This window comes from Capra hircus, chromosome 4 (genome assembly GCF_001704415.2).
Source record: "Capra hircus breed San Clemente chromosome 4, ASM170441v1, whole genome shotgun sequence".
Lineage (NCBI taxonomy): Eukaryota > Metazoa > Chordata > Mammalia > Artiodactyla > Bovidae > Capra > Capra hircus.
In genome coordinates this window covers 113,171,247-113,192,283 of record NC_030811.1, presented here as the reverse complement: position 1 = coordinate 113,192,283, position 21,037 = coordinate 113,171,247, and the positions used below count along the sequence as shown (strand labels likewise).

General features: G+C 45.4%; 1 protein-coding gene across 1 annotated transcript in view; it reads right to left on the bottom strand.

Annotated features, from left to right (window-relative positions):
- ABCA13 (ATP binding cassette subfamily A member 13) overlaps positions 1 to 21,037 on the bottom strand; it is a 389,474-nt gene that overhangs the window by 159,357 nt on the left and 209,080 nt on the right. The window contains exons 43-44 of the mRNA XM_018047508.1: positions 14,384 to 14,633; positions 4,023 to 4,112 (exon numbers count right to left, since the gene is read on the bottom strand). Of these exons, the coding sequence (XP_017902997.1) occupies positions 4,023 to 4,112; positions 14,384 to 14,633 (340 nt within the window). The remainder of the gene's footprint in view (positions 1 to 4,022; positions 4,113 to 14,383; positions 14,634 to 21,037) is intronic.

Below are 21,037 nucleotides of genomic sequence, written 5' to 3'. Positions count from 1 at the left end.
ATTTCTGTTATGAAGAATGGTGGTGCCACAGAAACTGCTATGAAACCAACTTACTGGAGAGTTTCAGAACCTCTGTATTCCAAAGCTTCCTATCACTGTTCTCCTTGTTAGTCCTCTTGTTTTGATTTTTTTCAGCAATGTTTACAAATTGAAATCTGCTTTAGTACTAATAATTGTTATTTACTCACAAATTGGGAGAGAAAGGAGGAAATTAACCTTTAGTGAACTACAGGCACCTGGCTAGATGTTTTCACCACAAACATCTGCAACCTCACTTCTAGGAAGAAGGACTGGGGTTCTCAGAAGCCAGGGGCTCACCCGACATCACTCTTTGGAAGTTAGTCTCACGTGCTCTTTGCTCTAGGCGGTGTGGCTCTAGTGTTAGAACATCAAGGTGAAAAACATCCAGGCCAATGAAAGGAAACCTGCCATTTCTGTTAACCAGGTCAGCAAAATACAATTTCCATGTAAATTTCTGCAGTATCAAAAATCACTTCAAGGCTTCCCTGGTGTGACTTTCTCAGTCGACCAGCCTATGGAGACTCCTGTTTTGAGCCTTGAAAGTGATCAGGGAGACAGCATCCAAGGCAGTGATGTGCTTAATCAGACTGCTTGCTGTATCTGATAATCACTCGGGAAAAAATGGCTCCGTTTACACTCCTGAAGCTTGCAGCCTTCCTTGCTTCCACTGCTGGTCTTCGATGACTGTTCGCAAGTATTTACAACATAATGCATTTCTTCAAAATGTCCTCTTTGTCTCGTCCAAATCCTCCACTGGTTTTTCTCTTAGCTTCCGGTTGAGAGAGTAAAGTGAAAGTGAAGTCGCTCAGTCGTGTCCGACTCTGCAATCCCATGGACTGTAGTCTACTAGGCTTCTCTGTCCATAGGATTTTCCAGGCAAGAGTACTGGAGTGGGTTGCCATGTCCTTCTCCAGGGGATCTTCCTGACCCAGGGATCGAACCCAGGTCTCCTGCATTGCAGGCAGACGCTTTACCCTCTGAGCCAGAGAGTAAAGAGATGTACCTTGAAGCTGCACAGGGACCAGCAACAGCATTCACCAGGTTCTAGATGTGGGAGCCTCCCAGCCTCCAGGAAGTCCTGGGAAGCTGTGCTCGGTGAGGGCACAGGAGATAGGGGATGGGGGATCAGACCTATTTGCATCCCTCCAAGGTCAGGACCCCCGGGTTGTGTGTGGAGCACCAGCCAGGCTTCACAGGACACATGAGCAGTGATGTCATCCTAAGGGGGTGTCTGACATGGTCCCTCTGTCTGTCGCATCTGGCGAGGCTGGACTGAATGGGTCTGCTTGACGCAGGCCTTCCTGCCTGCAGTTTTCAACATTCAGATGTGCACTTTGCATCTCAGTGCCAGAGAGAGGTTCTCAGGACCTACTCTCAGGAAGGAAGGTTCTGACACAAACTTGCCTGAAGGAACAAAAGTCTCGGCACAGTGACACCCTGTGGTCTGAGGTGACACTTGCTCTCTTGAGAGATGTGGGCGCACAGTGATGCTAAAAGAGCAGAGGGAGGTGAGTCACGCCCACATCACTCAAGAGCGTCCTCAGCAGAGCTGGGATGTGGGCTCTCGTGGCTCCACCCAGAATCTGGGTCTCCCCCAGCTTTCCTGGGTGCTCAATACGTGCATTCTGGGTGTGCTTTAGATTCCTGACCTCAGCTTCCATTGCCCCAGGTCCTCTGCAGCCTGGAAGCTGTCACAGGGATGCCAGGAGTGAGGACCTGGCCTCGTGAGCCTGGGAGTATGGAACCTTGAACATGACTGCTCCTGCTGCTGCCGTCCAACTACAGAAACCAACCTGACCCATCTTCCCACCTGGATTTGAACGTGCAATAGAACTAGAAGATTTGCTCAGTGCCTGATAGTGTTCTATACAGAACACGATCTAGAACCAGTGGGGAAAGTATTTTACTTGAGCTACAGTTGGGACACCATGGCTGGAGTGACACCAGACACGAGCCTTGTGGCATTAACCTCAGTGATGAAATCTACCCATCTGCTTCTAAAATTTAAATTAGGCATCATCTACTACAATAGGAAAACAGATAGTTCATTTCACATTTATACCACAATAGTTCTTTCTGGGGACTTTTACTGCCTTCTGCCTTGGTTCAGATGGTAAAGAATCTGCTTGCAATTCAGGAGCCCTGGGTTCAGTCCCTGAGTTGGGAAGATCCATTGGAGAAGGGAATGGCAACACTCTCCAATATTCCATGGACAGAGTAGCCTGGTGAGCTGCAGTCCATGGGGTCACCAACAGATGGACATGACTGAATGACTATCACTTTCTTCACCTTTCTGCCTGAGAAGAGGTAAGAGCTTCTCCCTCAGCAGAAGCTCAGAGTCTGAGCAGAAAAACAGTCAATACACAGAATCTCATCTACTGTCTTAAAATGTGTCTGCTAATTCATAATCAAATGATGGCTAAAGTCTGCCCACAATGGAAAATGTAGACACTGAATTCAATACTGTTTTACATTTATAGAAGGAAAATTATTTGTTTTAAATAAAACCTTTTGTTTCAACCTGGGACTTCAGTAAATAAGACTTAATCATGAGGCATGGACAGAAATTATTACTGATGTAAGTATGCAAAGTGCCTCCTGTATAAGGCGCCCTCCTCCAGCTTTTGGTCATGCTGACCAAGGAAAAGCATAGAAATGGTTAACAGGAAGGCGTTAAGGGACCAGGTGGCTTTCACAGAGAAAGAACAAGAAGCAGAAGCAGATCCAGGAAGTCAGAGGAAAGGCTGAGGAAGGAACAGTGAGGATCTGCAGGCTGTGGGGCAGGGGCAGAGCTCGGGGGTAGGGGTGAGGCAGGAGGGTCTGGGGGCTCCTGATTTCTGGCAACAGTTCATGAGGGTAAAACTGACGTCTGAACAGAATTTGGAACATGGTCTCCTGTCTTAGCACTGATGCTACCTTTTTTCCCCTCTCTTGAAAGGCCAGATAAATGTCTTTTTCTTTTCTGCCAACTGTTCTTTCTTCTTTGTTGCCAGGTTGGGCCCAGACTAAACCCTGCAGGGCCCCAGATTATATTTCAGTTTCTCAAAGGTAGACAGTTTTTACATCCTGCATGTTTCTTTAGACGGAAGGGAAATAAAAGCATCACCATGGAAGCTTTTATTTAGTTAAATTAATTATTTCCCTTTCAAGAGAAGACTAAAGTGAAACAACATGATTAACTTTCTATTAATTCTTCCTCACCGAGACCAGTAATAGTTCTTCAGTCTCATGTTCATTACCAACATCAATAATGCACAAGACGAGTCATCACAAATTAGGAAAACATGCACTGATACGGCATTATTGTCTGGATTTTAGTATTTATTACTGAAAAACATACGCTTTAGTACTTAATACATCATTAAGGTTTTTTATCACTTCCCCATTTGTAAATTCCTAAGTCTTCCATCAATCCTGGTTCCTACAACAGCACGATCCTCAATAAATAACAGTCAAACAAAGTGAGAGAGAAGACTGTTTATGAAGAAAGGCGTGCTTTATCAAGGTCTCATCTCTATATTATTAATATCATTTTCAAATCTTAGAAAAAAGTTTTCAAAGTAATTCACCCCCACACTGATGTTATTGACTTTTTAACTCTTTAGTTAAAAAAAAAATTAATCTTTTCATAGGTACAAGTTTACCCTAAAAAGTAAATAATAAATATTAATAATAACTATTTCATATTTAATTGTTACTTTATTCTTTTTACAGTTTTATTCTTTGGAGGTTTTAGTAAGTTAACTGAATGCTATTCATTATTGATTTTACTAATTGATTTTTGCAATGATATGAAGCCTGTATTCACCAAGGAAGGGAAGGGAGAATGATGGAGCTTCTCTTGGGTTCTTTTATCAACAGACAGCATCAGGCATGCTCTGACCTTGCCCTCTCACCCGGTTACTGTTCTCCCTGTAGTGAGAACAGGTGCCAGGAGATCCTGCCAGCCTATGGGTTGCCAGCTCGAGCCTGCACTTCTACAAAGGATGTCAGGTACTTACAGGTCTGGGTATAAGTCAGCACAGGACGGATCTTGATCCCCAAACTTCCGCAAGAGCACCTGGGCGAGCTCTAGGCCATCGTTCTCACTGCTGCTTATCGTGAGACAAAGAACAGGGGGGAGGTCAGTACTCGGCCGGGAGTTCTCAGGACATTCTGCCTCAGAGCGAGCCCCAGGCCCACCAGGCCAGGCACATGTTCCCAGCAGTGCAGTTAGAGCTCATCATTCACCTTGTTTATGGTGAAGTCAACCAGGATGAAGAGGCATCGTAAAAGCACAATTTTGCCACCACAGATAAACCCATTTTTAAATATCTGCATTCGACTGCATCATTTTTCTCATCTTTTCACTTAAAATTAAAATATTACTAACTCTAGCATTTCTGCATGTTTTTTAAAAATTAACTTTAAAGGCTGTATAACATTACATCATATTAACATATTAAAGTCTATACAACTATTCTCTTAATGCCAGAGCTCCGGTTTGCTATGAATATTTGCTCTACTACATAGCCCAGCAAAGAAACTTCTTATATTTTGTCTTCTGTGTGTTTCTCTATAGGCTTCCCAGATAGCTCAGTTGGTAAAGAATCTACCTGCAATGCAAGAGATTCAGGTTAAATTTCTGGATTGGGAAGATCCCCTGGAGAAGGGATAGGCTACCCACTCCAGTATTCTTGGGCTTCCCTTGTGGCTCAGCTGTAAAGAATCAGCCTGCAATGCAGGAGACCTAAGTTCGATCCTTGGGTTGGGAAGATCCCCTGGAGAAGGGAAAGGCCACCCACTCCAGCATTCTGGCCTAGAGAATGCCATGGACTGTATAGTCCATGGGGGGGTCTCAAAGAGTCAGACATAACTGAGTGTTTCTATACAGGCTTTCCGGGTGGCAACAGTGGTAAAGAATCTGTCTGTCAATGCAGGAGTCACAGGAGATGTGGGTTCGATCCTTGGGTGGGAAAGATCTGTATTCTTGCCTGGAGAATCCCATGGACAGGAGCTTGGCAGGCTGCAGTCCATAGGGTCACAAAGAGTCAGACATGACTATGTAAACTAGACTGAATATTTTCTTGATAAGAAGCCCTAGGTATGCTTTAAGCACACAGTGAATTATAGTCTCTATTTTACTGGCATGAATCTCAGAAGTTAATTAACAGTTCAAGCATCATCCATGGGAACCAAGTCCTCCAAGATGGAATCTCCTTATTGAAGACACCATCAAAGATAAGACACCCTATTCTTCTAGTCTGGGGAAGATGTGGAAAAACACTTTACAGTAAATTTTATACATCAGTTTTACAAAACATCTTTACTTGAGAAAATGCAGAGGAAACAGTATTTTCAGTTCAGTTCAGTTCAGTTCAGCCGCTCAGTCATGTCCGATTCTTTGCGACCCCATGAATTGCAGCATGCCAGGCCTCCCTGTCCATCACCAACTCCCAGAGTTCACTCAAATTCAAGTCCATTGAGTCGGTGATGCCATCCAGCCATCTCATCCTCTGTCGTCCCCTTCTCCTCCTGCCCCCAATCCCTCCTAGCATCAGAGTCCTTTCCAATAAGTCAACTCTCCACATGAGGTGGCCAGAGTACTGGAGTTTCAGCTTCAGCATCAGTCCTTCCAAAGAACACCCAGGACTGATCTCCTTTAGGATAGATTAGATGGATCTCCTTGTAGTCCAGGGGACTCTCAACAGTCTTCTCCAACACCACAGTTCAAAAGCATCAATTCTTTGGCATTCAGCTTTCTTCACAGTCCAACTCTCACATCCATACATGACCACAGGAAAAACCATAGCCCTGACTAACAGTATTTTGAAGTGAAGTGAAGTGAAGTGGCTCAGTCATGTCCAACTCTCTGCGACCCCATGAACTGTAGCCTACCAGGCTCTTCCCTCCATGGGATTCTCCAGGCAAGAGTACTGGAGTGGGTTGCCATTTCCTTCTCCAGGGGATCTTCCCGACCCAGGGATCGAACCCAGGTCTCCTGCATTCCAGGCAAACGCTTAACCTCTGAGCCACCAGGGAAGCCCAACAGTATTTTACACCTGTCTAAATTAGGCTGATTAGGAGTGGGGCTTCCCACGATTAATCACAACCATGCACATGCGTGCTGTCATTCAGTCATGTCTGACTCCTTGCCACCCCATGGACTGTAGCCCGCCAGGCTCCTCTGTCCATGGAATTCTCCAGGCAAGAATACTGGAGTGGGTTGCCATTTCCTCCTCCAGGGGATCTTCCCCACCCAGGGACTGAACCCGGGTCTCCAGCCTTGCAGGCAGATTCTTTACACCTGAGCCATCTGTGAACAAATTGTGATCTTGCTGATATGCTGAAATCATAGACCTAATCCTTCATCTCCACCCAGTTATCTTACTTCTCTCAACTGGATCTTCCTGGACCTCTTACCTTTGAGAAAGGACAACTTTAATGGAAAAGAAATAACAACTCATTACACCAAATAAGTCATATATTTCCGCTGAGGACAACTTTACTTTCAGACCTAAGCTGGAATGCAAATACTGCTACAGCATCCAAAATCAAAACGAATAATTATTTACAGGAAAACGCCACCTTCCTCACTACATGAAATATAACCATGAGTTTAAAATGTCCAGGTGGTTTACAACTGGCCTAATCTGATTCCCTACAGCCATGGCCAGAACTCTGCAGTGATGAAAGATGCTGAAATTTATGGCAAAGCTACATCTCATAAGTAGGCAGTGTGACCTCTGTATAAATAGTCTTCAAGTTTCTGACAAATGAGAAAACACTTTTAGAAGGAAAGGGACATATTTCCCAAGGAAATGTGGCTCGTAAAATGAAAACATTATTTGTGGCATCTGTGGAAATACTCTGAATTGCTCCCTTTCGACCCATTAATCCAAGAACAAATATGAAAGTTTGAAATTTTTTTCCTGAGAAAAATACTGATCCACGAAGTTGTTTACTAGGGATAATTATTAAAAGCAAGATTCAAAGTTATGTCTTACTTTTGCCACTTTTTTGCTTAGGTCTAAAGGTCACTTAAAAAAAAAAAAACAACTAGCATTACATTATTGATTTTGCCATAAAATTTAAATGCTTGTTCTTCGTGCATGCATGCATGCTAAGTCACTTCAGTCGTGTTCAACTCTTTGCGATCCTATGGGCTGTATCCCACCAGATTCCTCTGACCACGGGATTCTCCATGCAAGAATACTGCAGTGGGTTGCCATGCCCTTCTTTAGGGATCTTCCCTACCCAGGGATCAAGCCCGTGGCCTGTTCTTTAACTCCTTTTTTTTGTTATCTTCAAACTCATACCTGTATTTAGAGCACTGCTAGAGGCATGGGGAGCCTGTCCTTACCAGACTGCAGGAATTGGAAACAGTGCTAGACTGGGACTCCTACATGGGCTCTGCTTCCTCTCTATGTCAGCACGTCTCAAAGCTTCACGTGCAGCAGCACGGCCCAGGGGCTTGCTTGAGCTAATGTGGATTACTACACATCATCCCAAAGGTCTTCGTGTTGTTAACAGGAGTCCCCAGGTGTAGCTCTTGGCGATCAAACCAAATCAAGAAACGTGGGGCTTCTGGGTGGAAGTGACCTGCACACAACTCTCCCCACTCTGCTTGCTGTCCAGTGCCCCGCTGCCCCGACCCAGCCCTGGAATCTGACAGGCATCAGCTCCAGGGGATCCTGGGCTCCACGGGCACTTCTCAGGCAGAGCTATCTCAGGGCCAGGTGGCACAGGGATGGCATTTGAAGAACAGTTGCAAAGCACCCAGGGCAAGGAAGAGAACGGGCCAGTCCTCCAGAGGATGGCCCTCAGAGACCTGCTGACTACAACCTCCCTGGTCTCTTGGCCCCAAAGAGGAGAGGAAAAGCTGAATGAGAGGGCAGACGCCTTCCTCCTCCTGAGCCAGGGAGCGTGGAGGGCGCAGAGGAGGAAACCGCCACGGCTCGGGCCCCTCTGCACCGCCCGAGCATCTCAGAACAAACATGGCCCCAGGGCCCCAGCAGCCAGAGAAACCCAAACAGCAAAGACACTCAATGAATCTAAGGTTGATACAGCTAGAACCAGTTTACGTGGTTACGTTTCCTGTCATACATATTTCACCACAACAAAAACAAAGTCACTGAATAAACAGACACCTTGAACCAAACTAAATAAATAAAGTAACAGTGACTGAGACTCACACACCTACACAGGGCTTTCTTTCTGAAACCAAGAAATAGGGTTTTGAGGAAACTTCTGAGCATGAAAGGGTATGATTAACTTATGCACCACAATGCCAGACCTCACCTCTAGTAAACCAGCACATGGGGTCACCCCACTAGGGCATCCGGGATCCAGAGCAGGCAGCCAGGGTGATGGAGAGCCCTCAGCAGCGCAGCTGTGCCCACTGAAGTGGACAGAGGCTCTCCCCTCGCCCACAGCAAACGTAAAAGACAAGAACTCAGACAAGGAAGGAACGTTTCCAGCAAAATTAATGATCTCCAGCAGGATCTTAGCTTTCCCCCCATATTTAGGTACACCCCTACTCTACTGAAACAAAAAGCAACAACCTGCAAAGTTGTTCTTTTCTGTTTAGTCTGAAATTAAAGACAAGTAGAAGAGAAATATGTAATCTCTGATGGGTCCCCATCTGTAAATATGAGAAAATGAGCATCGAATATGTAGGCTCCTCTGTTTCATAATTCATGCAACAAGAGAAATATCTTTGTTCTCACTTGAAAGATTTACTCTTAGAAATGGAAGAAAATATTAAAAGATCTCTAACTCTCAGACTCAAAATAATTTTGGAGTGCATTACTTTTATGAAAGATTAATACTGTGAGAGCTGGAAAAAATGCTCACAAACAAACAACAAAAATACATAATTACTGAATTAATAACACAGCAGAGAACCTGAATTGGTACTGGCAACCAACTGGAAGCATTTCAGTGCCATGAGCCCCATGAAGAGAAATGCCCACCTGCTTGAGAAGAAAAGGTTAAGATGGGGCGGAGGAGAGGGAAAAACACTGAGAGTGGAGATTAATTGTATGTGATGCTTGATCTATTCAACATGCAAAGTACAATGCAGAACAACCACAAAGCGACTGAGAATGTTCAGTCTTAAGAGAAACCTAAGAGCTGCCTAACAGAAACAGTAGCAAGCCACGGAGTCAAAAGTGATAGAGAGCCCTTGGGAGAAATAAGCTTCCTCTCTCCCACGAACGTGGGGACTTTAGCCTGTTCTATTCACGGGATTGGGGGCAGGAGGAGAAGGGGACGACAGAGGATGAGATGGCTGCATGGCATCACTGACTCGATGGACCCGAGTCTGAGTGAACTCCGGGAGTTGGTGATGGACAGGGAGGCCTGGCGTGCAGCGATTCATGGGGTCGCAAAGAGTCAGACACGACTGAGCGACTGAACTGAGCTGAACTGAACTGATTCACATGCGTGTGACCACCAAGAATGGTATCTTCCATACAGCAGGTGCATAATAGGGCTTCTGCCTGCAGTGCAGGAGACATAAGTTCGATCCCTAGGTTTGGAGATTCCCCCGGAGGAAGGCATACCCACTCCAGTGTTCTTGCCTGCAGAATTCCATGGACAGAGGAGGCAGTTGGGTTACAGTCCATGGGGTCACAGAGAGTTGGAAGCAACTGAAGCGACTGAGCATGCACACAGAGATGCATAATAAATACTTGCCGAGTAAAGGAAACAGAAGTGTTATGCGACTGCAAGTTAGTGCACATTTGTAAGGATGGTGGTGGCTGGTGGTGGTGGTGATGGTGGCTGAGTGGCTAAGCTGTGTCCCATTCTGCAACCCCATGGACTGCAGCCCACCAGGCTCCTCTGTCCATGGAATTCTCCAGGCAAGAATACTGGAGTGGGTTGCCATATCCTGCTCCAGAGGATCTTCCCAGTCCAGGGATTGAACCCATGTTTCCTGCACCAGCAGGTGGATTCTTTACCATTGAGCCACCAGGGATAATTTGGTAATATCTTCCCTGAAATTACTGATGCTATCCTGGAAAAACTTGTAACAGAAATGTATGGTAAAGGAAAAAATGTACAGTTGCACAAATCCAAAGTATTCCTACACCACTGTCCATAGTAGGAAAGCTTCCCTAAATAATTAAATCTATACATGTCCCCAAATAGAGACTGTTAACATAAATTATGGCCCCTCCAGGCAACATTCTATAGCAAGTCCAAGGAACTGGCACCACTGTACAAAAATAGATCCACAGTGGAAAAGCAAAAGATGAATAGTGTTACAGTGTGAGCTCATCTTTATAAAAATAAAAACGCATGCATGTGCGCTAAGGAACTTCAATCTTGTCCGACTCTCTGCAACACTAAGGACTGCAGACTGCCAGGCTCCTCTGTCCATGGGATTCTCCAATCAAGAAGGGGAGAGTGGGTTGCCATTTTCTCCTCCAGGGGATCTTCCAGACCCAGGGATCAAACCAATGTCTCCTGTGTCTCCTGCAATGGAGGCAAGTTCTTTACCACTAGCACCACCTGGGAAGCCCAAAAGTAAAAATGCCTGGATTGAAAAATATTTTATGTTAACAAGGGGTAGATGACACAACAACAGGTTTGCAGTAGGTAGGGCTAGTAGGAACACATATGATTTACTTTTAAATTTAGGCTTCTCTGTATCTTATAGTACTTGCTTCAAAAAACATATTTGTAATTAAAAAGCTCAACATAGTTACAGGGTTATAGAGCTTATAACTTAGAGGGTTAAAAAGTTATAGCTTATAATGGATATAACAGTTCAGTCACTCAGTTGTGTCCGACTCTTTGCTACCCTATGGACTGAAGCATGCCAGGTTTCCCTGTCCATCACCAACTCCCAGAGCTTGGTCAAACTCATGGTTCATTGAGTCGGTAATGCCATCCAACCATCTCATCCTCTGTTGCTCCCTTTTCCTCCTGCCCTCAATCTTTCCCAGCATCAGGGTCTTTTCCAAGGAGTAAGTTCTTCGCATTGGGTGGCCAAAGTATTGGAGCTTCAGCATCAGTCCATCCAGTGAATATTTAGGACTGATTTCCTTTAGGATTGACTGGTTTGTTCTCCTTGCAGTCCAAGGGACTCTCAAGAGTCTTCTCCAACACAACAGTTCAAAAGCATCAATTCTTCAGCACTCAGCTTTCTTTATAGTCTAACTCTCATATCCATACATGACTACTAGAAAAACCATAGCTTTGACTAGATGGACCTTTGTTGGCAAAGTTGTTTCTGCTTTTTAATATGCTGTCTAGGTTGGTCATAGCTTTTATTCCAAGGAGTAAGCGTCTTTTAATTTCATAGCTGCAGTCACCATCTGCAAGTGATTTTGGAGCCCCCAAAAATAGTCTGTCACTGTTTCCATTGTTTCCCCATCTATCTGCCATGGAGTGATGGGACTGGATGCCATGATCTTAGTTTTTTAAATGTTGAGCTTTAAGCCAGCTTTTTCACTCTCCTCTTTCACTTTCATTAAGAGGCTCTTTAGTTGTTCTTCACTTTCTGCCATTAGGGTGGTTTCATCTGTGTATCTGAGGTTATATATTTCACCCGGCAGTCTTGATTCCAGCTTGTGCTTCACCAGCCCGGCATTTCACATGATGTGCTCTGCATATAAGTTAAATAAGCAGGGTGACAATATACAGCCTTGACATACTCTTTTCCCAATTTGGAACCAGTTTGTTGTTCCATGTCCAGTTCTAACTGATGCTTCTTGACCTGCATACAGATTTCTTAAGAGGCAGGTCAGGTGGTCTGGTATTCCCATCTCTCTCAGAATTTTCCACAGTTTGTTGTGACCCACACAGAAAAGGCTTTGATGTAGTCAATAAAGCAGAAATAGACGTTTGTCTGGAACTCTCTTGCTTTTTCTATGATCAAACGGATGTTGGCAATTTGATCTCTGGTTCCTCCGCCTTTTCTAAACACAGCTTGAGAGGGAGAGGGTGGGATGATTTGGGAGAATGGCATTGAAACATGTATACTATCATGTAAGAAACAAATCGCCAGTCTAGGTTCAATACAGGATACAGGATGCTTGGGGCTGGTGCACTGGGATGACCCAGAGAGATGTTATGGGGAGGGAGGTGGGAGGGGGGTTCAGGATTGGGAACTCATGTACACCCGTGGCGGATTCATGTCAGTGTATGGCAAAACCAATACAGTATTGTAAAGTAAAATAAAAAAATAAAGATAAATAATAATAAACACAGCTTGAACATCTGGAAGTTCATGATTCATGTACTGTTGAAGCCTGGCTTGGAGAGTTTTGACCATTACTTTACTAGCATGTGAGATGAGTGCAATTGTGCAATAGTTTGAACATTTTTTGGCAGTGCCTTTCTTTGGGATTAGAATGAAAACTGACCTTTTCCAGTCCTGTGGCCACTGCTGAGTTGGCCAAATTTGCTGGCATATTGAGTACAGCACTTTCACAGCATTATCTTTTAGGATTTGAAATTGCTCAACTGAAATTCCATCACCTCCACTAGCTTTGTTGGTAGTGATGCTTCCTAAGGCCCACTTGACTTCACATTCCACGATGTCTAGCTCTGGGTGAGCGATCACACCATAGTGGTTATTTGGGACGTGAAGCTCTTTTTTGTACAGTTCTTCTGTGTATTCCTGCCATTTCTTCTTAATATCTTCTACGTCTGTTAGGTCCATACCATTTCTGTCCTTTATTGTGCCCATATTTGCATGAAATGTTCCCTCAGTATCTCTAATTTTCTTGAACAGCTCTCTAGTTTTTCCCATTCGATTGTTTTCCTCTATTTATTTGCACTGATCACTGCGGAAGGCTCAGTCTGGTACAAGCTCCTCCTATACCCCGGAGGAGCGTGACAGAAATCTGAACATTTGGCCAGAGAAGGCCTTATTGGACATTCGTCTTACACCTTTAAAGCACAGTGTAAACGAGAGATGAGAGAAGGCAAATAAAGTACGCAGCCAGAGAGGAGGACCCCACTCGCAAAGGACCAGTCAGAACAGACACAGAGTTCTTCACACAGGCAGGCAGCGGAGAGGGCTTTCTGCTGGTCACACCCAGACTCCATGGGGGAGGTAAATACCAGTAACCATGGGAGACAGAAACAAACTGAATAGTTTATTCTCAGCTTTGTCTTTGGGGCCTGTATCTGTTTAAATCTCATTCCAAAACTGACGCAAAGGTCAGCAGGCATGCAGAGCTGAGCTCATGGAGCTCAGTATTTTCATCAAGGGATGCATCTGACAAAATCAAAGTAACCCAGCCTCCTGGCTGCCTGCACTGTGCACAGCCCAATGAAGATGTAGGCTCAGCGGGGGCCCAGCACCCTGAGCCCTGGTCTCCACTCTGACGGAATGGGCTTTGCCTCCCAGAAGGAGGACGGGCCAGTCTCGGCGCTCAGTGCAGAGACACCATAGCAGATGCCCAGCAACGATGCTCTGAACGCAATCTGGCAGAGCCAGCCCGCCCAGGATAAGGGTTTCAGGGGCCAGGGACACCTCTCGGGTCCCCAGTTCCACTGTGCTGTGAGTGAAACAGCACCCCTCGAAGCTCTGAGAAATTCCTATGTAAACATATCTGGTGGCAACACTCGAACTGGCCTGAACATGCTGGCAGAAATAGGGCCTAATCTGACTTGGAGCTGTGCCTGGACCCATCCTGTTTAGAGAGAAAAATCCAGACATTTCTCCGTAAAGGGGCGTGCGCAGTTGAGGGCCGGTGTCTGGAAGCAGCCTTGAAGTGTGAAATATGCAATCCATATACTCTACTAAGGGCTGGCCGGGTGGCGCTGGTAGTAAAGAACCCTTCTGCAGGAGATGTAAGAGATGAGGGTTTGATCCCTGGGTCAGGAAGATCCTCTGGAGAAGCAAATGGCAACCCACTCCAGTATTCTTGCCTGGAGAATTCCATGGACAGAGGAACCTGGTGGGCTACAGTCCATGGGACCACAAAGAGTCAGACACGACTGAGTGACTTAGCACGCACACACACACGTACTCTTCTGAAGTCATAACCATCCTGGACCAGAAACAGCCCTCCCAGTCCTGTGGGCCTGGGGGGGCTGTGTTCCCGACTCTCTGCACATCAGAAGTCATGGCCCTTTTTCCACTGAGGGGACTCGGCTACCCGGGGGGTGTGGGAGTGGGCAGGACTCCCAGGGACAGAGAGGTTGGACCAGGTCTGCCTCGTGTGCCCTTAGCATCTATCACAGGACGGACTCCAAAAAAGCAAAACTATTCAGCACTCACCCTTAAGTACACAGACCTCCAAAATGATAACAATTTGTGTATATTTGAAATTCTTCCAGAATCAGAGCTACCGCTACTCATAACCTGTCCGGAGGTAATTTGGAAGCACAAGGGGGAAAAACAAGGGAAGGTTCTTACCTGAAGAAGTAGGTTTCTGCCTTGTCGTAATGACCCAGTGTCAGTTTGAGGGGAGGGTAGTTGATGGCCAAAGGCTGGACCATGAACAAGGCCATTGCCAAGGCCACGAAGAGCACGGGCAGCAGCAGGTCGGAGATGGTGCCCTTCCAGGCCCGGCCAGCGTGGAGAAGCCGCTTCCGCAGGAGGGCAGCTGTCTGTGCCAGGAGAAGGGGGCCGCCCCGCATCAGGGGGGTGCCAGCAGGTGTGCGGTCTGCAAGGAGAGGAAGATGGGGCAGGTCTGAGTCCCGGGATTCCTGCGGCATCCCTGACAGCCCCCACCCCGCTCTCATCCTGCAGGTCCCTGCACCAACAGTCTCGAGTGTACCCTAAGTCAGGACACCCTGGGAAGTTTCACACACAGGGCATCTCACAACATCAAAAACAAGGACAGACATCATGGTAGCCTCCCTTGGCTCCTGCAGCTGAAGGGGGATGGGCAGATGGGAAAGGACAGGGAGAAAGGCTTCCTGTTTATTCCTACAGATTAAAACAAAGCCTGTGACATGACCTTCAATTCTAAGCCACCAATGGAGGGTTGGGGGTGGCAGAGATGGCGCCGCCCAAATGAGACCTCATCTCCAGGCTCCTTGCCTCTGTCCTCACGAGTCCCCACCTCTGCCACTGTTACATCTCGTTTTGGATCCAGGCAGCACACACCTGCCTCCCCCAAGGTCCCCATGAAACCCACACCTGCATCCCCTGCCCATCCCAGACATCCCAGGTGAGGAGGAGCCTGGGGCAGTCTCTGGGGCAGCAGGGGGTCCCAGCCTCTAATTCGGCCCCACATAGCCTGTCAGTCTCAGCAGTCCGGGCCTCCCTTCCTGACATGGCAGATCTGAAAATGGCCCTCCATGAACAGAGGGGCAAAATGCAGACCCAGGAAGTACAGTGTGAGCTGGCGCCCTGGCTCGGTCCTTCCGCCAGGCTCCCTCCTAGGCTGGGCATCTGGGTCCACACCCCACAGTGAACCTGCCTCCATTCCCACAAGTGATGCCAGCGGCTGCGTCCTGCAAGAAGGACACCAGGCAGAGCAAACTGAGGCGCCCAAGGACCACTGTCTCCAGCTACGTCTAGAGGGCGACGTGGCTCAAACCACCGGCCAGGCCCATGGGCCCCCAGTGAGTCCTCCTAAGGCCCAGTACTAGAAATGTGGATTTCTGAAAGAACAGATATGGGAGCTCCCTGGTTGCCTAGTGGTTAGGATTCTGGGCTTGCACCGCTGGCAGCCTTAGTTCAATCCCTGGTCGGGGAGCTGAGGTCCACAAGCCATGCAGAATGGCCAAAAAAAAACAAAATATAAGAACAGATATGGTAAATTGATCATGCTGCTAAGTCGCTTTAGTCGTGTCTGACTCTGTGCGACCCCACAGACGGCAGCCCACCAGGCTCTTCTGTCCCTGGGATTCTCCAGGCAAGAACACTGGAGTGGGTTGCCATTTCCTTCTCCAATGCATGAAAGTGAAAAGTGAAAGTGAAGTCGCTCAGTCATGTCCAACTCTTAGCAACCCCATGGCTCCTCCATCCATGGGATTTTCCAGGCAAGAGTACTGGAGTGGGGTGCCACTGCCTTCTCCGAAATTGATCATACTGCTTATTAATACAAACATCAAATTGCTATATAGTTAATAAAAGAGCAATGAATAAGCTTAAAGTCCCAAAGAAAATATTTCTACAGAAACTACCATTTGAAAGATAAATGACTGATAATGGCACTGAGAACAGAAGTGCAAAGGCACACGGGTGGACGTGTGGAGCACACTTCGGGAAAATCCCACATCTGCAGGTCCTCAGTGAGCACCAGGGCGCGGCAGGCTCCGGTGATCTGATTTCTGGCCTCAAAAAAAGCCATAAAGTAGGGACTGAGATACAAGTATGAGCAATCCAACAAAATGTAAACACAACAAAACAATGCACGCGGAGCCCAGGCGGGGCTGAAAGGGTTGGTGCCAAAGACACAGTCTTGGGAGGTTTAAGGGGAACATGCAGAAGCAGAATCTTTAAGACTCCAGAGATGTCTGAAAGAAAATGTGGATGTTTAAAAATGAACATGACACACTAACCCTCATGGTATATTCTGTGTGAGATGCAGAGTATATGTGGCCAGTGGCAGAGGTGGAGCTTAAAGATTAATACGCAAAGCAGAAATAGAGGCACGTGGACGTCCCCAGTGGCCCAGTGGTTAAGAGTCCACCCACCAATGCAGGGGATACAGGTTCGACTCCTACTCAGGGAAGACTCCACGTGCAACAGGGCAGCTAGGTCTGTGCACCACAACTCCTGAAGCGGGGCTGGAGAGCCCACACACTGCAGCCACTGAGGCCCATGTGCCTAGAGCCTGCGCTCTGCAATAAGAGACGCCGTTGCAGTGAGAAGTCCACGCGCTGCCACCGGGGGAAGCCCGTGCACGGCAGTGAAGACCCAGCGCGGGCTAAAGTTAATTAATTCAAAACCTGAGTATTGTTCTAAAGAGAAGAGAAATAGAGACAGACGTAAAGAACAAATATATGGAGACCAAGTGGGGCCCAGGGAGCGGGATGACTTGGGAGACTGGGATTGATATATATACACCACTATGTATACAATAGGTAACTAATGAGGACCTGCTGTACAGCAGAGGGAACCCCATTCAGTGCTCTGCGGTGACCTCAATGGGAAGGAAATCCAAAAACAGGGGCTATATGTATACATATGGCTGATTCATTTTGCTGTACGGCACAAATTGACACAGTAATGTAAAACAAATATACTCCAAGGAGATAAATAAATCTTAAATATAAAATAAAGATAGACACTGACTCATGGAGCTCTTTACCAGCCACTTGAAGGATTACAGATCTTTACTGGACTGAAGGTCCCATGACAGGATACACATTATATAAAATAAAATATAAAGTAATATTTTACTGTAAAACAAGGAGCACTCTCTAACAAGGGTGGGCACTGTGTGGTGAAAACGGCGGTTAATACTTTCAACTATATATCAGATTCTCTAGGGGAACTTTTTGAAGAATGCTGATTCCCAGGTCCACCTCCAACAGAATCAGATCTTCAGACTCACAGATAAAAAGACTCAAATTTAAAAAGAGAAAAACTTCCCAGAGGCTCCTGATATTCAGCTGGGTTTATGAATGGCTGATATAATGCACAACCAATGAGGATTCATATGTAACTCATGAAGCAGTTATTAAATGAGCAGATGGAAAGATTCTAGTGCTAGAAAAAGGTGTATTATTAAGCTAAATATGATCCTTTCTCACATAAATACAGATGTGAACATAAAATACCCCCTTCCCAATCATTTTAGGAGATTCTGGTGTGGAATAATACTGATGCTGGGCATTATGTGTGCAGATCTATTAGGATAATTATGTGAATTATCTAGCTCAAGCTGAAATAACTGAGATGTTGCCAGTCGCCAAACCCCTAGATTTCCAAAATGATTGCTGAGATAATTGCTTCATGTTCACAGCCTTGGGCTCAGGAGCTCTTTCTCTGCCAGAACAGAATGCCTCATTCTTTCAATTCAAACCGGAAGTCACTGGTGGACCCTGGCTCTTGGTCTCTGCCACACCTCTGGACACTGCCCACTGGAAGTCACACCCCTTGGGCCAGCCTCTAAGGAGCATCCTTTGAGTGCATGTCTGGCCACCACAGCTGCTTCCATTCTGTGCATCTTCTCACATACACGTACCTTCTCACACACATGCACCGCAGGCCGTGACTGCAAACACCTGTTCACGTCACAAACAGTCTGTCTATGCAGCAGATGCTACAAAATGGAAAGAGGATGTGACTACCTAGGTGTTGGATTTCCCTGGCGATGGAGGAGCAGGACCCAAGTCAGAGAATGGCCCTGTGCCCTTTGGCCATCACTGTGGGGTGGGTACAGCCTCATCTTTTAATCCATGTAAATTAGGATTTGCATCCAATCTCAGCCAACAAGCTGTGTAACTTCTGGAAACCTACCTAACCTCTCTGAATGCCATTTCCCTCAGTTGTAAAATACAGACTTATAGTATTTTCCCTTAAGATAGTGAGGATTATTATTACCACACTTATTAAACTACCAATAATAGTAAATGCTCATCAGACAGCCCCAATAAGTCTGCGGGGAAAGGTGTTTCTTATGTTAAGAAAAATGAATTTTCCCCAGCTTCCCATAATCATTAATTGTACATAAATGGAAAAAATCAAGGGCTAAGATACGAGGCTAAGATAGCTGATGTCATGAATCAACACCAATCAAATTATCATGGCTAAACTCATAAAAGTATTCATATGAATAATTTAACAGACAAAGCTGAAATACTGGGCCAAACTGTTATGAATTGTCTCATTTGACTTATGAGTCCAATTATATTCAAGGACTCCCATTACACCCATAATTATTCACTCTCATTTACCCTGACCATCATATTGCTTAGGTAAGATGTACAAAGGCTTTTTTTTCTTTTTGGGGGGGTCAGATGGCTTCAATTGTTGAAACATTAACGCCTACTAAGAAATAACTTAAAAGGTCAAGGACTCTGCATACCCCAGAGTGTGATCTCCACATCACCAAGTGCATCCAAATATTCTCAAAGAATTTAAAATAAAGCATTACAAACGTAATGCCTTTAAATCAATTTTCTAAAAATGAGTACTCCAAAAGAAAACCAGGCTAACAGCCTATCTGAATATGGAGGTCATTAAAAATACCACAAAATAGCAAAAATATGCTTACTGGGAAATCAGCTATGTTCATGGAAGAAAATCTGTCTGGAAAATAAAAAGAAAATTTATCTGGAAAATAAATGTTCAGATGATCAACATGGTAAGGATTAAAAACAATGTGAATCCCTACTATCACTGAGTGTTTTAGGAAATGGGCCTTATCAGCAGCAGTGCTGGGAGAACAGACCTGACTAGCCTTTCTGGGGAAAGCAAATATGAGCTCCCTCTGATCAGCTTAATTCCAAACCGAGAGTGGGATTAGTGAAAAAAGCAAGAGAAATTCATCAAACAGAGCAAACAAGGTGGTTTGTTACATCCTATAGAAGACAGTAGCAAGAAGCTGGAAGCAAATGTCGACACACAGGGATGGACTGAACAACTTATAATACAACCACACAGTGGAGAAAAATGCATTACAACATAACACCTGGGGAGTAAGTTACTGCTGTTTTGTGTATACACCTTAGTGAAAAGTTGCCTTTTATGAATTGCTACACTCTATACATTATTTGAATTTGACCAAGTGATTTTTTTTTAGATTCAAAAAGCTGAAGTGTTATGTATATTTTCAGTCTACTTACTAAAGATTTATAACGCTTTGTGCAGCAAGATCAAGCTACTTCAATTCCTTCCTCATAATTTCTGGGTTTTAAACAGTGAATATTTATGCATCCTGTAAGCTTACAATCCACGGGGTCTCAAGAGTTGGACATGACTTAGAGATGAAACCACTACGAATCAATAATTATCTTGTAAAGACTGTATATTTATCTGGGAAATGAGGTATGATTTTATGAAACAGAAACAGTATCTTTCTTTATTCACTGAGTTAGAGATTTTTACCATTGAAGTGAATCTTAAATGTAGTAATTCAAACCTTTCACTTATTTATAAACAGACCCAGTTCAAGAGAAATTGTGAACAAAAGTTAAATTTGGGAGAACAAAGCATGGACTTTATGATGTATAAGTGCTTTGCTAGACCCTTAGGTTGTCTCTTTGAATAGAGTCCTCAAAGCTTTTAGTCCTGTAATAGAGTCAAATATAACAAAACATGACAATTAACCAAGACCAACACAGCATACTCTGTTCAACAGTGGGTCAGACTTCTCCGAAGAGCTGTCACTGCCAGAAATTCAAGGAGTGAAAAATGTTCTCTGATGGGTATGGAGGGGTGCCTGGTGTAGGAGAGGACCTCCAGGAAGGAGAAATGAATTCTGAGACAGAAACATGGTAAGCTGGGTATTATGGATGTGGCCAGCCCTCCCTATCTGCCTCAGATCAAAAATATTCAAGAAAAAATGTTCCAGAACATTCTAAAAAGCAAAACTCAGATTTGTCACACACTGATAACTATATCACTGCAGATGGTGACTGCAGCCATGAAATTAAAAGATGCTTATTCCTTGGAAGAAAAGTTATGACCAACCTAGATAGCATATTCAAAAGCAGAGACATTACTTTGCCAACAAAGGTCCGTCTAGTCAAGGCTACGGTTTTTCCAGTGGTCATGTATGGATGTGAGAGTTGGACTGTGAAGAAAGCTGAGCACCAAAGAATTGATGCCTTTGAACTGTGGTGTTGGAGGAGACTCTGAGTGCCCATTGGACTGCAAGGAGATCCAACCAGTCCATTCTAAAGGAGATCAGTCCTGGGTGTTCTTTGGAAGGAATGATGCTAAAGCTGAAACTCCAGTACTTTGGCCACCTCATGCAAAGAGTTGACTCATTGGAAAAGACCCTGATGCTGGGAGGGATTGGGGACAGGAGGAGAAGGGGATGACGGAGGATGAGATGGCTGGATGGCATCACAGACTCGATGGACGTGAGTCTGAGTGAACTCTGGGAGTTGGTGATGGACAGGGAGGCCTGGCGTGCTGCGATTCATGGGGTCGCAAAGAGTC